Source organism: Periplaneta americana, chromosome 8 (genome assembly GCF_040183065.1).
Source record: "Periplaneta americana isolate PAMFEO1 chromosome 8, P.americana_PAMFEO1_priV1, whole genome shotgun sequence".
Lineage (NCBI taxonomy): Eukaryota > Metazoa > Arthropoda > Insecta > Blattodea > Blattidae > Periplaneta > Periplaneta americana.
Genome location: NC_091124.1, coordinates 113326753 through 113345510, shown reverse-complemented (window position 1 = coordinate 113345510; position 18758 = coordinate 113326753). Strand labels below are relative to the sequence as shown.

General features: G+C 34.1%; 1 protein-coding gene across 2 annotated transcripts in view; it reads left to right on the top strand.

The window, feature by feature from the left end:
* The first annotated feature begins 8767 nt into the window (after positions 1–8767).
* Positions 8768–18758, top strand: part of Smyd3 (SET and MYND domain containing, class 3) — a 111654-nt gene continuing 101663 nt past the window's right edge. For both annotated transcript variants that reach the window (XM_069833422.1, XM_069833420.1), the window contains exons 1-2: positions 8768–9277; positions 9774–9945. In XM_069833422.1, the coding sequence (XP_069689523.1) occupies positions 9153–9277; positions 9774–9945 (297 nt within the window). In that variant the 5' untranslated portion in view covers positions 8768–9152. The remainder of the gene's footprint in view (positions 9278–9773; positions 9946–18758) is intronic.

Here is an 18758-nt window from a genome sequence, read left to right as displayed (position 1 = left end):
AATACATTCATACTTACCCCATTATTGCACGTGGGTGCTCAATTATGTTCTTTCATGTCCTTCCAGTCAAAATACTAACAACAATACGACCTACCCCAGAGTTTTGCGTTATTTTGGATGCGAGTGTCGAAATACAATTTTAATATTTGATTACTATTACTAGGTTTGAAACGGAATTGTAGCGGTTTTATCCGTATTTAGTTTAACTTTATTACTTAGTGAACCATTTATTTGATTAATCGTTTGTCTTCCAAATAAGCCTACTTCTTATAAGCTACAGCTCATCGTCTTCTTGTATAAGCAGTAAGGACAGAAGGAGCAGAAATAAAGGATGCCGGTGTCGAAATACAGTTTTAATATTGTATTGCTATTTGTTTTTCACTGGGTCTGAAGCGGAATTGTATTGGTTTTATCCGTATTTAGTTTAAGTACATTACCAGTGAACCATTTATTTTGTTTATGCCGGGCGTTGTTACACATTTATGCATGAAAAAAAAAATACTGCTAATTAACAAAACTATGGACTTAACTTCATAAAATTTACATGAAATATGATATATCAGTTGTCTTTTTCCTTTTGACATTGTAGTTATATGCAGCACACACAACAGGCATGTTTTTTCTTCGTTTTTTTGTACCTCTTACCTCCGTTATACAACATTGTAAGCAGACGAATTTTTACGAAGGTGGGCGCTTAGCTCAGATCTGCCGTGTTTCGCGGTGGCACCGCAAAGAGCGCTGTACAGGACAACATGGCCACTCTATAGTCTTCTCTTTCTAACTCGTTGATATCAACCAACGAGACCGCGAAACACGGCGCCCACCGTTGTAAAAATTCGTCTGCTCGTGTATCCGGAGGTAAGAACTACGAAAAAAACAATGAAAAACATCATCCAACTGCTCTGAAGATGACCACAACACAGCGGTCGAAACGTCAGCCACCAACACCAAGATAACGCGGTAGAAGCCCCGAAGCTTATCCATAGACCAAAGAAAAAACATGCCTGTTGTATGTGCTGCACTTAACTGCAATGTCAAAAGGAAAAAGACAACTGATATATCATATTTCATGTAAATTTTATTAAATTAGGTCCATAGTTTTGTTAATTAGCAGCATTTTTCTTCATGCATAAATGTGTAACAACGCCCGGCATACCATGCGGTGTGTACAGTATTTTTCTTTTCTTGCAGATTCCTTTTGAAATAAAAAAAAGGAACTGTCGAAACAGTGGATAATAAATATGAAACGAGACAAATGGTATCTCTCCGAGCTGTTAATTTCTGGAAGTTCCTTCAGTACTCCAACAAAACACTTGTTTATAATTTATGATGCAGTTTCACACAAACCTATTGTTCAAGTCCCTAAATTATTTACAGTGGTTTTGGTGAATTGCATTTTCTTGAAAAAAAAATGAAATTAACACTGTCTTTATTACATCATAAGCTTTACGTTTCGTAGGTCAGCAATTATTTGTACTCGTACTGCCTTGTCAACAACTGCCTCCTACTCCTTGTCATGTACATATATTTGTCTTCTGAATGTGGAGAGCATAGGATGCTGTTTCGTGGGATGCCATTTAACCCTTGTCGTATTTTTTACCCACTGATTTAACAAATCTTTGTTTTCTAAAGGAAAGGTGTAGGTTTCTCTGTTATAGGACCTAATGCGTAAGTAATTGCAGTGTATTATTTTTATTGTTATATTTGTAATTATTGAAAGGTGTTTTTCTCTTACATTTAATATGTAATTAATACAGTATATTTTCTGAAGAAAAAATATTTAAGTGTTGATTGCTTTCTTAATTAACAAAATTATGTAATATCCTTTATTTCTGTTCCTTGTGTCCGTCCTGCTTATAGAGAAGACGATGAGCTATAGCTTATAAAAAGTACAGTAGGCCTATTTCGAAGACAAACGATAAACCAATTAAATGGTTCAATAGTAATATTGATACGGATAAAACCACTATAATTCATCATGTGATGACGCAGAATATCTGCATGGAAATATCATATGTACTTCGGTACATCAAAATATATACAGGATGTATAAAAAAATACGTGTACAAACTTCAGGCATGGGTTCCTTACACCAAAAGAAGGAAAAAAGTTCATATGAACATATGTCCCATAATCCTTTGTTTCCCCGTTATTCATTTATTACTAAAAGTTTGCTTGAACGGCCTTCGAGTTCCAACCTCAAAACTTCATTTCTTTATGCACTCATTCATAGAAGGCTGTGACTCGTTGTATCAGAAATGGACTGCAGATGGCGAAGTGTTGCCATGGAGACTTGTTTACATGTGTCATTTGTCTGTTATTTGTCTATGGTCATTAGTCTGTCTTCAACGTTGCAATTGTGAACGTGGAGTGAGTTAACGTGTTTCGTTCAACCATGGCAGGACGATATTCATTTCGTGAGCAGGCTGACATCATTTTTATGTATGGTCGCGCGAATGGTAATGGACGCGAGGCTGTACGGCTGTATCAGATGGCGTTTCCAGACCGAAGACAACCGAATCATCAAACCTTTGTTGCTGTGTATCGTCGCTTTGCTGAGACAGGAACCATTGCACCACAGACTGGTGATCGAGGAAGACCAAGAGTTCTTCGTACGCCGAACCTCGAAGAAGACATTTTACACTGTGTCGAAGACGATCGAGGTATCAGTACAAGACAATTGGCTGTGGCATCACACAGTACAGCACGGAGCAGCTCTTGTATCCGTATCATATGCAACGTGTGCAGGGTCTTTCGCCTGCCGACTATCCACTACGGGAGAACTTTTGCCGATGGTTTCTAGCACAAATAGCCAATCCATTGTTTGTCTCATCATTTTGTTTACAGACGAGGCAACGTTTGGGAGAGATGGAATTACCAATTTCCACAATGAACACGTATTGGCAGATCGTAATCCTCGTGCTGTATTTCAGGCTAGACATCAGCAACAATTTAGGATTAATGTGTGGGCTGGAATTGTAGGTGACTGTCTGGTAGGTCCATACGTTCTACCAGCACATCTTACAGGTGCTATCTACAGGGACTTTATCCAAAACACTCTTCCAGAATTACTGCACGAAGATGTGCCTCTGAACATAAGACAAAACATGTGGTTCATGCATGATGGGGCTCCAGCACATTTTAGTCGCCTTGTTCGAGAAACACTGACTGGTGTCTACCATGACAGATGGATAGGCAGAGGAGAACCAGTTCAATGGCCAGCACGTTCTCCCGACCTCAATCCTTTGGATTTTTATCTTTGGGGGCACTTTAAACAATTGGTTTATGGAGCAGACATCCCGGATCAAGAAACTCTTCATCGACGTATCATGGAAGCCTGCGAAATCATTCGACATCATCCCGGAATATTTGAAAGGGTGCGACAGTCCATGATTCGACGAGTGCATGCATGTCTAGAAGCAAGAGGAGGACATTTCGAGCATTGGTTATGAGTTTTGTGTGTTGGCACATTATGAGTGTACCAATGTGTTGAACAGTTCCTAACGGGGAAACAAAGGATTATGGGACATATGTTCATATGAACTTTTTTCCTTCTTTTGGTGTAAGGAACCCATACCTGAAGTTTGTACACGTATTTTTGATACACCCTGTATACACTATAATTCCGTTTCAGACCCAGTGAAAACAAATAGCAATAAAATATTAAAATTGTGTTTCGACACCGACATCCTTTATTTCTGCTCCTTGTGTCCTTCCTGTTTATAGAAGAAGACGATGAGCTGTAGCTTATAAAAAGTAGGCCTATTTCAAAGACAAACTATTAATCAAATAAATGGTTCACTAGTAATAAAGTTAAACTAAATACGGATAAAACCGCTACAATTCCGTTTAAAACCCAGTAATAGCAATAAAATATTAAAATTGTATTTCGACAATCGCATCCAAAATAACGCAAAACTCTGTGGTAGGCCGTATTGTTGTTAGAATTTTGACTGGAGTGACATGAAAGAACATAATTGAGCACCTACATGCAATAATGTAACTACTTACCCCTTTATCGCACGTAGGTGCTCAATTACACACTAATAATAATCTGGTGCCACAGCCCTTGAAAGGCCAGCCGGCTGTTGGCCTCACGTTCACATTTCGATTATACTCTACTGTAACAAAAAAAAAAAAAACCCGAAAGCGTGATTAGTCATGTTTTACCCAAATTACAAGCTTGGAGGTAAAGGTTGCTTACTACAGTTAGAGTTAGGGTCTACTTTCATTCTATATCTTATGGTATAATAAATAGTTATTCGAAGTGTAGAGGCTGGGAAAACAATTTAATATAGATAGATAGATAGATAGATAGATAGATAGATAGATAGATAGATAGATAGATAGATAGATAGATAGATAGATAGATAGATTTATTCGTTCCATAATATTCTTACATTTGCTTTATAGCATAGAATAAAGAACGTGTCCAATTCTTACGTTTAACAATAAAACGCAATACATATAAAATGCAAATATGAAATATGTACAAAATTATTACCTTAATAACATTAATATTTTATACAATGTAATATGTGTACCATTTAATAGTATTGTAATATTTATACAGTATTGTGAAATGTCAAGAAATCATCTACAGAATAGAAAATGTGAGATATTAAGAAATTTTTAGTTTTACCTTAAATAATGCATGGTTTGGCTATGATTCTTGATGTCTTCAAGAAGACTATTGAACATTTTTATCGCCATATAACGTACTCCCCTTTGAAAGCATGATAAATTTGATGATGGCGTATGAAAATCATTCTTTCTGCGGGTATTTATACTATGTATAGCTGAGTTAGTTGGAAAATTTTCTTTATTACATAAGAGGAAATTTATTGTAGAGTATATGTATTGATTTGTTAAGGTTAGAATCCCTATTTTTTTTTAAATAATCTACATGATTATCTAGCCTTTGCTCCAACTATTATTCTAATGGCTCTTTTTCTAATAAGAATATATTTTTACTATCTACAGAATTTCCCCAAAATATTATTCCGTAGGATATAATGGAATGAAAATAGGCAAAATATATTGTCTTTAAGATACTGCTGTTTAGAGATTGTTGTAACGACCTAATTGCGAAGCATGCTGAGCTAAGTTTGGAGGTTATTTCTTTGATATGATTTTTCCAATTTATTGTATTATTAATATGCAAACCAAGAAATTTGGTTGTTGATGTTTCTAGTAGAGGTATATTGTTGATAGTTGTGTCCAATGTTTCAGAGATTAAATTTGAAGTGGCTTTAAATTGAATTATGTTAGTTTTATTAATGTTTAATGCTAGTTTATTGGTTGTAAACCAGTCATAAATTTTAAGGAGAATTGTTTCTGTTTTATATTTGAATGTGGCAAAGTTCTTGTCTGTAATTATGATACTTGTGTCATCTGCAAATAGTATAGGATAACCTATTCCTTTTATTATGGGGCCAAGGTCATTTATAAAAATTAGAAAAAGAAGAGGCCCTAATATAGATCCTTGTGGGACCCCTGTATGAACATTTATTTTTTTTAGTAGGTTATTTTACGACGCTTTTATCAACAGCTCAGGTTATTTAGCGTCTGAATGAGAAGAAGGTGATAATGCCGGTGAAATGAGTCCGGGGTCCAACACCGAAAGTTACCCAGCTTGTATGAACATTTCCCCATGTTGAATTAGATTTAAAGGAGTTATTAAATGCGTCGATTTCCACTTTTTGTTTTCTGTTTAGGAGATATGACTCAAACCACTAATATGATATGCCTTTAATACCACAATATTCTCATTTTTGTTGTAGTATTTTATGGTTAATACAATCAAAAGCTTTGGAGAGGTCACAGAATATCCGTCCTACTTGTAAATTTTTATTAATAGCTTCTAGAAGTTTATCAGTTAAATTAAATGTTGCTTGCTCAGTTGATTTATTATTTCTGAATCCAAATTGTTCGGGAATGAGAATGTTGTATCTATCAAGATGATGATATACTCTCTTATATATAACTTTTTCGAAGACCTTTCAGAAAACCGGTAGAAGGGATATGGGCCTGTAGTTTTCGGGCGAGGTTCTGTCCCCTTTCTTGAATAAAGGAATAACAACTGAATATTTCAGTCGCTCTGGAAATACACAATTAAGCATTGGAAAGTTACATAAGTAAGACAGGGACTTGGCTATTATTTGTGAACTGGCTTTTAATATTTTACTAGTACTTTCATCATATCTCGAGGAATTTTTAGACTTTAATTGCTTTAGAATTGTAATTATTTCTCGTGAATTTGTCGGAAAAATTTGAATATTTGGGAAAGTTACAGGAATAGATATTTTCAAACAATCGATGGCATTATTATTATTATTATTATTATTATTATTATTATTATTATTATTATTATTATTATTATTATTATTGTAGGGATTCGTAACAAGCTGTTTTTTACGGTGATGGGTTATTAGCCCTTCGCCCAACCCCCAAGCTGGAGGACCACCCCTTATCGGCTGTCCACGACTGCTTATTCAATATATTCGCAGCTACCCTCCATATCTGGAGGCCGTCTCCTCTGATGAAGTTAAGGAGAATGGAGAAAGTTACACAACACAGAACTGCACGCATTGTATTCTTCACCTGACATGATTAGGAACATTAAATCCAGACGTTTGTGATGGGCAGGGCTTGTAGCAGGTATGGGCGAATCCAGAAATGCATATAGAGTGTTAGTTGGGAGACCGGAGGGAAAAAGACCTTTAGGGAGGCCGAGACGTAGATGGGAGGATAATATTAAAATGGATTTGAGGGAGGTGGGGTATGATGATAGAGACTGGATTAATCTTGCACAGGATAGGGACCGATGGCGGGCTTATGTGAGGGCGGCAATTAACCTTCGGGTTCCTTAAAAGCCATTTGTAAGTAAGTAAGTATTATTATTATTATTATTATTCTGTGGGATGTTTAGGTTATCAGTTATTGAGAGAAAATGATTGTTGAATATGTTCGCAAGTTCTGTTGCATCTGATGTTTTTCTATTATCTGTTACAAGAGTGTAACCTTGTCCTTTACTTCTAAACTTTCCACTTTCTTTTTTTATTATGTTCCAAGTTGTTTTGATTTTATTATTCGAGTTTAGAATAATTCCGTTATAGTAAAATTCTTTGGCTTTTAAGATTACTTTGTGTAATATTTTAGAGTACTTTTTAAAGTGAGCTATTAATTTGGGGTCATTATTATTTCTACTTTGAATATAGAGAGACCTCTTAGTTTTACAAGAGATTTTTATACCTTGTGTAATCCAATTGTTTTGAGATGTTTGAGAATTTTTGTACTTTACAGGAAAACTGGATTCAAAGATACTCAAGAATGTATTATGAAACACATTGAATTTACTATTCATATCACCATTATCATATACTGATTCCCATGTTTCATTTTTTAGTTTAGCTTCGAAGTCCTTTAAAGATTCTTCATTTATGACCCTTAACCTAAATTTATTCGGGTGTTTTGATGCAGGAATGCTATCGTTTCTTCTTATTAGTTGAGCATCGTGATCTGAAAGACCATTTATAATGTTAACTGTGCAGTAACTATCTAATCTATCTTTCCTTATAATTATATCACAGTCTAGTATATACAGTCAGGAAGCTCAATACGTAGTAAATATGCATACATTATATAGTTGCTCACCACTAGGATCGCTAATATCGCCTCATTACAGGCAATGCAAAATATTGATGCCACAGTCTATTGTTTCTAGCACCCTTAAAATTCAAGCTTTGTGACTGTTTATAGTAGACTGTGATTATATTATCAATTGCAGAAATCGATCCTTTTTGTATTCTAGTTGGAAAATTGATTTTATGTATTAAATTGAAGGTTGCTAATAATGTGTTAAATTCTTCTTTTTTAGTGTTCTCAGTGAGATAGTCAATATTTAAGTCTCCGCAAAACATGTATTCGTGTTTTTTCATGTACGGTATGTGTTGTAATGTATTTTCTAGTACCGTAAAGTGGGGTGACTTTGAATGCTGAGGTGACTTTGACCAGTAACTTAGCGCCTTTCTAAATTAAATGCTGTACCCAATTGCGAAAAAACTGTTTAATTTGTCAATAAATTAGTTCACTTTTTTCGCAATTGGGTACAGCATTTAATTTAGAAAGGCTCTAAATTACTGTTCAAAGTCACCTCGGCGTTCAAAGTCACCCCACTTTACGGTAGGTGAAGAAAATGTTTGAAATCTCCAGAGGGCGACCTGTATATACATATAACAATAAGATTACCAGATTTTAATTCTAATTCTACCGCACACAGCTCTAAATCTTTGTCTCTGCTAAATTTTGAATGGCTGATTTATATCGTTTCGAACAATCATCCGAATCATACTCGTTCATTTTATAGGCAATCTTAGCGGGTCGCATTTAAAAGAACCTAGGAATATTAACATTTTCTTCAGTATATTTGCTAAGACTTCTTGTCATTCGTACATGACAATTTTGCTTAGGTTATTCTTTTAATTTTTCCTTCTAGGAATAGCTCAAGTGTTTTGAATTTAGCGTACATAAGGTCTTTATTTTAGACTTAGTTACTAGCACATATTTCACGAAATACTAGGTTTTTCCACTCCAGTTTAACTGATTTATGCAAACGAAATTTTTGACAGCTGGAGATTGCAATGTTGTTTATCGCCACACCCACTTTGTTTTGGGCGCTTAAGTTCATGGCGGATGGTCGTTCAATTTTGTTCAAACTTGGCGGTGCAATGGCCACTCTATATATATCTCGTTCTATCTCGTTGCCAATAACAGAGTAAACAAGCAGACAAGCGCGGTAGAGTTTGGTCAGCTCTTGTGTTATTTGTGTATGGCTCTTCACTTGTAGTGTCGTACAGTTTGTCTACAATGAAGGACAAGCTTTTTCTTTTTATTTGCTTCAGAAAACATGGTATATGTATTTTTGGGTAGACGAGTCTAGAAACGAATAAAAAAAAAAGTGTATGGGCAGTAAAAGACGTCATAATACAACTGTTAATTCTAAAAATACTCTTATTCGTATTCTTGAGCTCTTATTTACGTAGCACTTGAATCGCAGTAGGAGGAAGAAAGACAGGATGCTACTGTCTTTGGATTAGTGCTGCTCTTAAGCGAAGATATTGTGCAATTTCTTATGCAAGTGAATTGATATAATGAAAACAAAAATCAAGCAAGTAACAATTGTAAAACAAGGGTCATCCCTTCTTATAGAAAAACCCTTTGCATATGTATTGAAGTCTAAATTGAGAGGGGAATTATGCGACAATTGTTTCAGAAGGTGAGTTTATGTTCTCTTGACTCAAAGTATCAGATTTCTAGCTGTATTTATATTTTAGGTGCTATGTATGGATTTGTATGTATAAGGTGGAATTTAATCTTAGTGCTCACTATTATTATCGTTTGTTAGCTGTAAATAGCCTTATTAATCATGAAAAAGCTCTGTGAAAGTATATGTAGGCCTATCCATGCTAGGACTACATAAGGTCAATCTGCATTTTCCTATTGCCACTTCCAACGGGCTCCTAACGAATATTCCACATAAATAATGATATATTATTTTAATAAATTTTGCTACTTACGTTATTTAAAGTAACAGTTGCTCAGAGCAAAATGTGAGCTATAGGCCCTGTAACTTACTTTGTATAAACGAGGTGGCTTTCCAAGAAATTTCTGTACAATTTATACGCAAAAGTAAGAAAACCGTGGCTTTGGGTGTAGCATAATCAACCATAATTTTATTCTCTATTGTTTTTTATTTCTTTCCTTTTTTTTAGGAGAAAGCTGCTTAAATGTTCCGGATGTCAGTATGTGTATTACTGTAATCGAGAGTGCCAGAAAGAATCTTGGGATGATCATAGGCAAGAATGTAGCAATCTTCGAAGAGTTTCACCAAGGATTGTTCCGGATGCCGCTCGTCTCATGGCTAGGATTATTCTCAAGTTACAGGTTTTAAATTTCTCTCAGATGTTAAATATAGGGAGACAATTATAGGTTTCGAAAAAAATACTCATATTTACACTGTAACAGCAATTCTATAGAACATGGGTATCATGCACCATAGAGTTGGTACCGGTAAATAGATAGAGCACTCTTAGTCTACTGCGCAGAATATCAACATTGGTAACGTAAGTCACGTGACTTTAATATGCAGCAGAGCAGACATTTTTTAGTGTTTTCATGCATAGGTTCTTGCTTGTGATTCATTCAAGTAAATCCGTGCCTCAAAGCTCAAGTCCATACTGCACACTAATGACTAGCAACTAGGTGACTTGTAAACCCACACTAGGGAGCTTTGGACATGTATGCTTGAAACACGACCTACTCCATAGACTATTTCCACAGTAGGTATACTGTATAGACTAATGTGCTATTTCTTTAAAAACTATGACATCATGGTGCAGCAACGAATTAAGAAGACAGTGTCCTAATGCAGTTTTATTACGAGTTATGTGGAAAAGATAAGGGCGATAATGTTTGAAACATTGTAAAGAAGGTACTAACAATGTCAATTTTCAAAGTTAACATGCCAATTGTAAACTTCAGCAGTCCCTGCTTATATCGTTATTGCATGCATGCCAATAAAAGGGAATCAAAAGCACTGCCATAATAATAATAATAGAAGTCTGACGGTTTTATGTATGCCCTTGATGGCGTAATTTACGAAGTTGACACTAAAGTCGCATAAAAAGCATATATAGGCTACATACAACGAACGTCTCCGGTCACTTTAAATGTCAGTCCACAGTTTGAACCCAGTGACGGATAATCTCAGTCTACAGTTTGAACCCAGTGACGGGTAATCTCAGTCTACAGTTTGAACCCAGTGACAGCTATATTTTCTCAGTTCGAGCCCCGAAATTTTATTATTCTTTATTATAGATATAATGTACTTGCTGGTAAAAAAAAAAAAAAAAAAAAAAAACATAAAATAAAGCTCTCCTTTAAATCTCAGTTGAAGATTCGAACCCCGAAATATAATTATTCTTTATTATAGGTATAATACAATTGCTCGAAAAATGTAAAAGCATGTATACACAATGAACTCTCCCTTTAAATCTCAGTTTACAGTTTGAGCCCAGTGACGGTTATATTTCCCGAGTTCGACCCCCGAAAATTAATTACTTTTATTGGAGGTATAATGCAATTGCTGTAAAAATCTGAAAACTTGTATATACAATGAACCTCGCCCTTTAAATTCTCAGTTTATAATTTGAACCCAGTGACAGCATTATTCCCTGAGTTGGAGTCCCGAAATTTGAACTTATAATTTATTAGTAACAGTATGAACGATTTGCAAGGAAAATGTCAAAAATAGCATACACATGAGTCTGTAACATACAATATCACTACATACTTCTCATCCTCTGCTCTTTAATATTATATGTTGGCTCTGAAAAGAGCCGTTGTTTCTGCTGCACTGGATTACATAGGGTAGAAAGAAGTTGCAATTTGATCCAGCAAGTTATCAAATTCATTCCGTGTCTTCTTCCCATTCAGCTGTCGCCACATGAACTCGTCCATGTAGAATGGTAGATAAGCATCACAAGTGCCGGACATCTCCTTCAGCTTCTGCTTCACATTCTTCCAGAAGCATTCCACATTGTTGGTATGTGCACCTGTCAGTGGATCCACAAAATTTTCGGAATGGTTTACTGTCAGGTCTCTCTACCACAGTGGCGTATACTGGTTAAAGGGTTTGGGCTACCGCTGACCCTATTATTACACAAAATATATCTAACAATTACTTTAATTTTAATTACTATGATAAAACTAATAATACAAAATTATTACATTATGTTATATTATAAACTTTTTCTTTTGTAATTTCCTTGGGATACCGCCGGTAGCCCGCAAAATACGCCCCTGCTCTACCATTAAGTATGAAGAAAGCATAATTCTGCAAATCAACTTTTACGTAAAAGTTATGTTTCTTAGCAGGGCATATGGATATTCATTTTGCAGCTAATATTTTCATAGTACTTATGGATAAGAAAGAATTGGGACAAGCCTGAAACATTTTCTAGAAAGGCTTACTTCAGTTCACTTCATCTGACAGTGAGTTCACGAGATATCTGTTCCTTAAATTAACAAGCCAAGCTGTTGTCAAAATTAGTAATGTAATAATACAGCCATTTTAAATTAACAAGCCATGGTGTTGTCAAAATTAGTAAATGTAATAACACAACCATTTTAAATTAACAAGCCATGCTGTTGTCAAAATTAGTAATTGTAATAAATTTAATTAAATTTCGGGGCTCGAACTGAGAATATATAACCGCCACTGGGTTCAAACTGTAAACTGATGTATTTTGTTTTTATTTCTGCAACATATTCATCAACAAGAAGTAAACGGAACTATGGACACATTTTACAAGTAGGTATTGTAGATCCTTCTAATAGGTTTGCTTCCATTTTCTTCTATATTTCCAGAAAAGGAACTTGTGTTAATATATCTGCAAATTCAACCTGCAACTAGTAACCATACACGTGCTCGTAACAATTGGCAAAATGGACAAAATATGAATCATCCTACAGAATCAGTGATGACACAGTTCGAAGCTAGTTGACACAAGGATCCTACGATCTTGTTACCAAAGTTGACTATAATTATTTGACATTTTGTTGTAAGCAATATATAGGTTTCAGAGCACATAATTAATGTTGTTCTTTTTATTGTGTATGTATTGTCCACAGTTGTGGTATAGTGGTTAGTATGCTTGACTGTGAAACGAGCGAACCCGGGTTCAAATCCCTGTTGGGACAAATTACCTGATTGGAGTTTTTCCGAGGTTTTACCTCAACTAATTGTAGTAGAATTTCTGGGTAACTTTCGGCATTATACCATGGCTTCATTTTGCTATCATTGTCATCATTACCACAGACCAGGTTAAGTTCACAGTATAGTGTGCTATATTTGTACAAGCACAAGTAAAGTAATGACCACACACATTCAAGTAGAACCTTCCATTATGTAGAAGATCATTTTGAAACTTATTCTGGACGTAAGTCACGGGAACCAACTAATATTACCCAAAGTACATATCCCAACTCTACAAAGTCTACATCACATCATACCATTCCTGGTATATTGGTGTCACAGGGTGCTCTGTTTGGGTGAAGATATAGAACCCACAAGTACAAACTGAGAAGTGAAGCTCAACTCGAGACTATATAGAGGATATTTTTAGGGTTATATTTAGCTTTACAAAACTGTGTTATTTTAATGTGAAGAGAGTTTTACATGTTAACATAACCTGTTTGCATCAGCATTTGAAGTTTAGAATGGAAGCTATTTGGGGGTTTAATAAAGAAGAATTTATATTGTGATTTTTAATTTAGCACATTTACCTTCTTTAATTGTAGGTAGAAAATTCACCACAGTCCCTTCTATGAAATTAGTGTACGTACGTTTGTATGTTATGTCCTCTATTAGTAGTAGATAAATATAATTCAATACAACACAGTATAGTAAGAAACAAATAAATAATGCAATTAAAATTTTTATTTAGTGTAATGTGTACTTAAGTTCCATTTACTTGTTGCATAATGTTGCAGGAATAATTATAAAACTGCTGTGTTAATTTTAATGTGAAGAGAATTCACTATGTTAACATAACCTGTTTGCATCAACATTTTAAGTTGAGAACGAAAGTTATTTTGAGATTTAATGAAGAAGAATATATTTAGGATAAATTTCAGAATGCGGTTACCATCCTTACTTGTAGGTAGAAAATTCACCACAGTCCCTCCTATGAAATGTAGCCTACATACAGTTATATTAGGTACTTCCCCTCGTAGATAGTCGATAAATACAATTCAGTAGGACCCAGTATCGTAATAAATAAGTTAATTAAAATACAAATTGAAAGTGTGGGGGTATCATACATGACATTATGCTTAATTATAATGTATAATCTATACTAATAATAAATCTGTAGCCGAAATTTTTCAGGTAATTTTCGCTTTTCCAAAAATAATTGGTCCTAACATATATAATTAACCACCCTGAAACCGAAAATAGCTTTTTTTGAAATTTTTGTTTGTATGTATGTCTGTCTGTTTGGATGTTTGTTACCTTTTCACGCGATAATGGCTGAACTGATTTATATGAACATTGGAATATATATTAAGTTCGTTGTAACTTTGATTTTAGGCTATATGGCATTCAAAATAGTACTTTATTTAAAAGGGGGGTTATAAGGGGGCTTGAATTAATTAAATCGAAATATCTCCCTTATTATTGATTTTCATGAAAAATGTTACATAACAAAAGTTTCTTTAAAAATGGTTTGCAATAAGTTTTATTCTAAGCAAAATTTTGATAGGACTGATATTTAATGAGATAAATGAGTTTTAAAATTAAAATAATTCCATCTAATGGCCTGTAATGAAATAAAAACAAAGGACTTCGTCTATAAGGGGCCTTGGACAACAACAAAAGGAAGCTATTAAACATAGCCTACAGAGAATGTTTCTGTGTTTGTATGAAGTAATCTTGGAAGCTAATTAATCGATTTGTAGAATTATTATTTCACCATTGGAAAGTGTAGTTCCTCTAGATAGACATAATGCTATAATGTTATTACAGTAACTTCTGAGTGAATTGAGGACAGGTAAGATTAAAATAGCTTGTTATGCACAGAAAACTATTCTGTGTATTCGTTTCCTGTATTTCTTAAAATAATGTTTATGTATACATTCATTTTCATCTCAGAGAATTAACCAACAACGAGAGTGTATTGATTTAGTATGCAGTAATAGTACGTTAGCTTAGCATTCTATTATTTTATAATCCAAATTTTAACTATGCTCAATTGAATCGTGTTAAAATACATAAAATTAATAAACTATGCAATAAATGCAATGCAAAAAAATTGGGTAATGAGCCAAGCAGATTATGTTGCGCTGTTGTAAAAGTTGTTTCTTCTGAGATTCAAGAGCCCCCAGAAGAAATTAAAAACTTACTTATCACAGTACATCCGTTATCAACACACTTTTTAAATATAATATAATCTATACTAATAATAAATTTGTAACCGAAATTTTTCTGGTAATTTTCGCTTTTCCGAAAATAATTGGTGTTAACATGTGTAATTATCCATCCTGAGACCGAAAATAGCTTATTTGAAATTTTTGTCTGTTTCTCCGTCCATCTGTTTGTCTGGATGTTCGTTACCTTTTCACGCGATAATGGCTAAACGAATTTCAATAAAAATTGGAATATAGATTAAGTTCGTTGTAACTTAGATTTTATTCTATATGACATTCAAAATACTTTATTTAAAAGTGTTATAAGGGGGCGTGAATTAAATAAATCGAAATATCTCGCTTATTATTGATTTTTGTGAAAAACATTACATAACAAAAGTTACTTTAAAATGATTTCCGATATCTTTTATTCTAAGGAAAATTTTGATAGAACTGATATTTAAGGATATACAAGACTTTTAAAATAACAATACAATACATTTTCACCGCCGCTTCAGATTATAGCGTCGTTGTTCCTGCAATAACTCCTATGTGCGAAATATAAAATTTTTCAGTAGAAAGAAAAAACACATTTATTCATTCTATGGCAGTGGTACATAGGAGATCGTGAATTCTTACACTTTCGAAAGAAAGAAATATAATTACAATAGGAGATTTCATTATTTGCTCTATCAGTATTTAAGTTATTTAATAGAGCAAAAATCTGAAAATCGATAAATATGTCACATAGGAGTTATTGCAGGAACGACGACGATGGCTATAATGAAATTAAAGCAAATGATTCCGTCTATTTAAGGCGGCCTTGATGTTTATCAATATTATTTTACATAGAATGTTTGTGTATTTGTTTGAAGTAATCTCAGAAGCTAATTCATCGATTTGGGTAATTCCTTCTCTATTTGAAATTTGTAGTTTCTCTAGATGGATGTAATGCTACATGTGAGGACGGAGGTAAAATTAAAATAGATCTTTATGCACAGAAAACTTGATATTCTATCGAAATATTGTATAACTTGATTATTGGAAATTTATTTGGTCCACATAAAATTATACTCTAATTTTATACACTTAAGTTTCTTTTTGTTCACATAACATAATAGTTAAAGAGTTTTGTTGTAAAGATGAGTATTTTTACTGGACCAAAAATATAGCCCATAATAAATAAGCATTTTACCATATAGCTCACTGAAGCTGAGTTATTTTAAAAGGTATCACGAAATGGCTTTCCTGCGCTCACAATTTACCATATTCGTTTCCTGTGTTTCTTAAAATAATATTTTTGTAGGGTACCTCATTTTTTTATTTGCATAAACAATGATGTACAACCGAGCGAGGTGGCTCAGACAGTAGCATTTGAGACATGCATTTGGGAGGTCGCGGGTTCAAACCCCATGGCCGACCAATCTGACTGGGGTTTTTCATGATTTTCCTCTAGTCATAAAGGCAAATGCCGGATTGGAGAGATACATGCCATGATTCATCACCGCCTCAATTACCAATACCAAAAACATTAGTGAAAGTCTGGAATCAATTATATGAACACAAGTCATCTACAACACACAATAGAAACAGGAACTCAACAAGATTAAAAACGGCCTGCTGATATACCCACACATTCTAAACACGCGACATAACCACCGATGTTAAGGCGAGAATAAAATAAACTTGAATAAAAAAAAAGATGCACAGTAAGGTTAACATAAAAATTATACATCTTCGTACACATTCCACTCTATTAATTTGGAGTGATTTATTAAAGGATGCATTCAAGACTAATTTAGAAAAATGTTAAACGAATTATCTTTGCACCAAAAACGGATGTTCTCTGAACCAAATGATCATATTTTAATTATTTGCATGTAATAACAATTAAGTATCATGTTAAAGGAATTATCATTGCACCAAATGAGTGGTCCTGGACCACAATGATCGCATTTTAATTATTTGAATACAGTTTAAATTACATAACATATTAAACTATTTATCCTTCTATCAAGCACGAATGTTCCCTAGACCAAATGTAATTACTTTATATTTATTTCTAACAAGTGCAGCGGAGCGCATGGGTATGGCTAGTTGCGAATATAGGAATATAAGGTAAATAGAATAATTTTTATATGACATCATAATGTAACTATAGAATGACATGGCATTGGAGAACATCAAAATTAGACGGAAATGGTTATATTATATAACTGGTTCTTAATTTAAACTCAGTAACTTACATTAAGCATTCCTGATCTTTTTCTGGAAATGTTTTATCAGTATCTGTAACTAGTATATGTGAACATTTCTCAACACAAATGCTTGCTTTCATTATAAAATAATTATTCAGCAATATATTTATACATATATTAATGTAGTGGTCTGCAATTTGAATAATTGTGCTGTCACATTCACATTCAACATGATAACATAATCTTGTAAATCTGGTTGCTTTGGGGTTGCCTTGTTGCAGTACAGCTGTCATTTAGTCAAGTATCGGAAGGCCAATAAGGCATCACTCATAAAGCAACTTAGCCAAGAAATAATGGGGTAGAGTGGCCAGTTCCTTTCCCCCTTCCTTTGTATACTAATGGAAACTAGCACTGAGGTAGTTCTGGTGGTTTCGGAAGTGAAAACTGTTTAATTTATTTTTTGTGGAGATGCATTTGGTCCTATAAGCAAGGTATAATAAAAGCCTAAACTAACCAAACTAATTCGTATATGCAAGGTATATGAGTCCCTCAGCGCTATTTTAGCCACAAATTGCCTTTACAAGTTATCATACGTAATGTTGTGCTTAATTATAATGCACAATTGCAAATATAGAAATAAGGGTAAGTACTGATAGAGTAAACATAACCTATAATTTCAACACATCAAAATATGCGTGCGATACAATTGAAAATTATTGAATTGTGCATAAATGAATGTGCAAGAATTTTTTAATGAAGCATGCTTTATAATTTTTGGTAATATAGTGTAATTTTTGGTAATATAGTATAGGCCTATCTCGTTTTTAATTCAAATTGTGTGTATTATCAAATATCGTATTTTTTCATTGCGAATGCGATGCTGATGTAGCCAAAACTCAAACTCGGCAAATAAGTATAGCCTGACTGGGTTCAAACTGAAGATTGATTAGAGATGGGTAAAAAATAACACAACAGTTATTTTGGAACTGTTCCGGTCTCGGAACTGTTGCAAAAATGAACAGTAGGTCGGAACCTCCTGTTCCGAAATAACACTGTTCCAACTCCGAGCTGCTCACTTGTCCAGCTGTTGCGGGCCCGCAGTACTGCATTGCGCAAGGCATGTTCAGACTCTGACACAACAGAGAACAGTTGTGACCCGTTCCATTAAACCATGACAGCTCCGGCTACACTGTTCTCGTCGTTCTTTATATTGTACTTCAAACTTCGTTGGAACTTGAAACTCTCATGTGGATGGATGGGGAAATCCTTGGAGTGTGGTCGTGAGCTTATGAGCAATGACACTAATGACTAGGGGGCGGATGTTGATGAAAAGTCATCTTCTTATTTTTCACATTAGGATGATGCCTATTAATATAGAAATCCTTTCTATGTTAATGTCAACCTAAAAAAATAATGTCTTATATTGCATTTTTTTTGCATTTTTTGACGTTTTTGAACTAATAGGTCATTTTTATATTTTTTTTCGGCATTTATTGGTCATTTTTAATACTTTGAAGAACTTTTAGATCATTTGGAATGCATTTTACTTTCTTCTTTACCAATAGGTCTGTTAAATCATTTTCTAAGCAAATA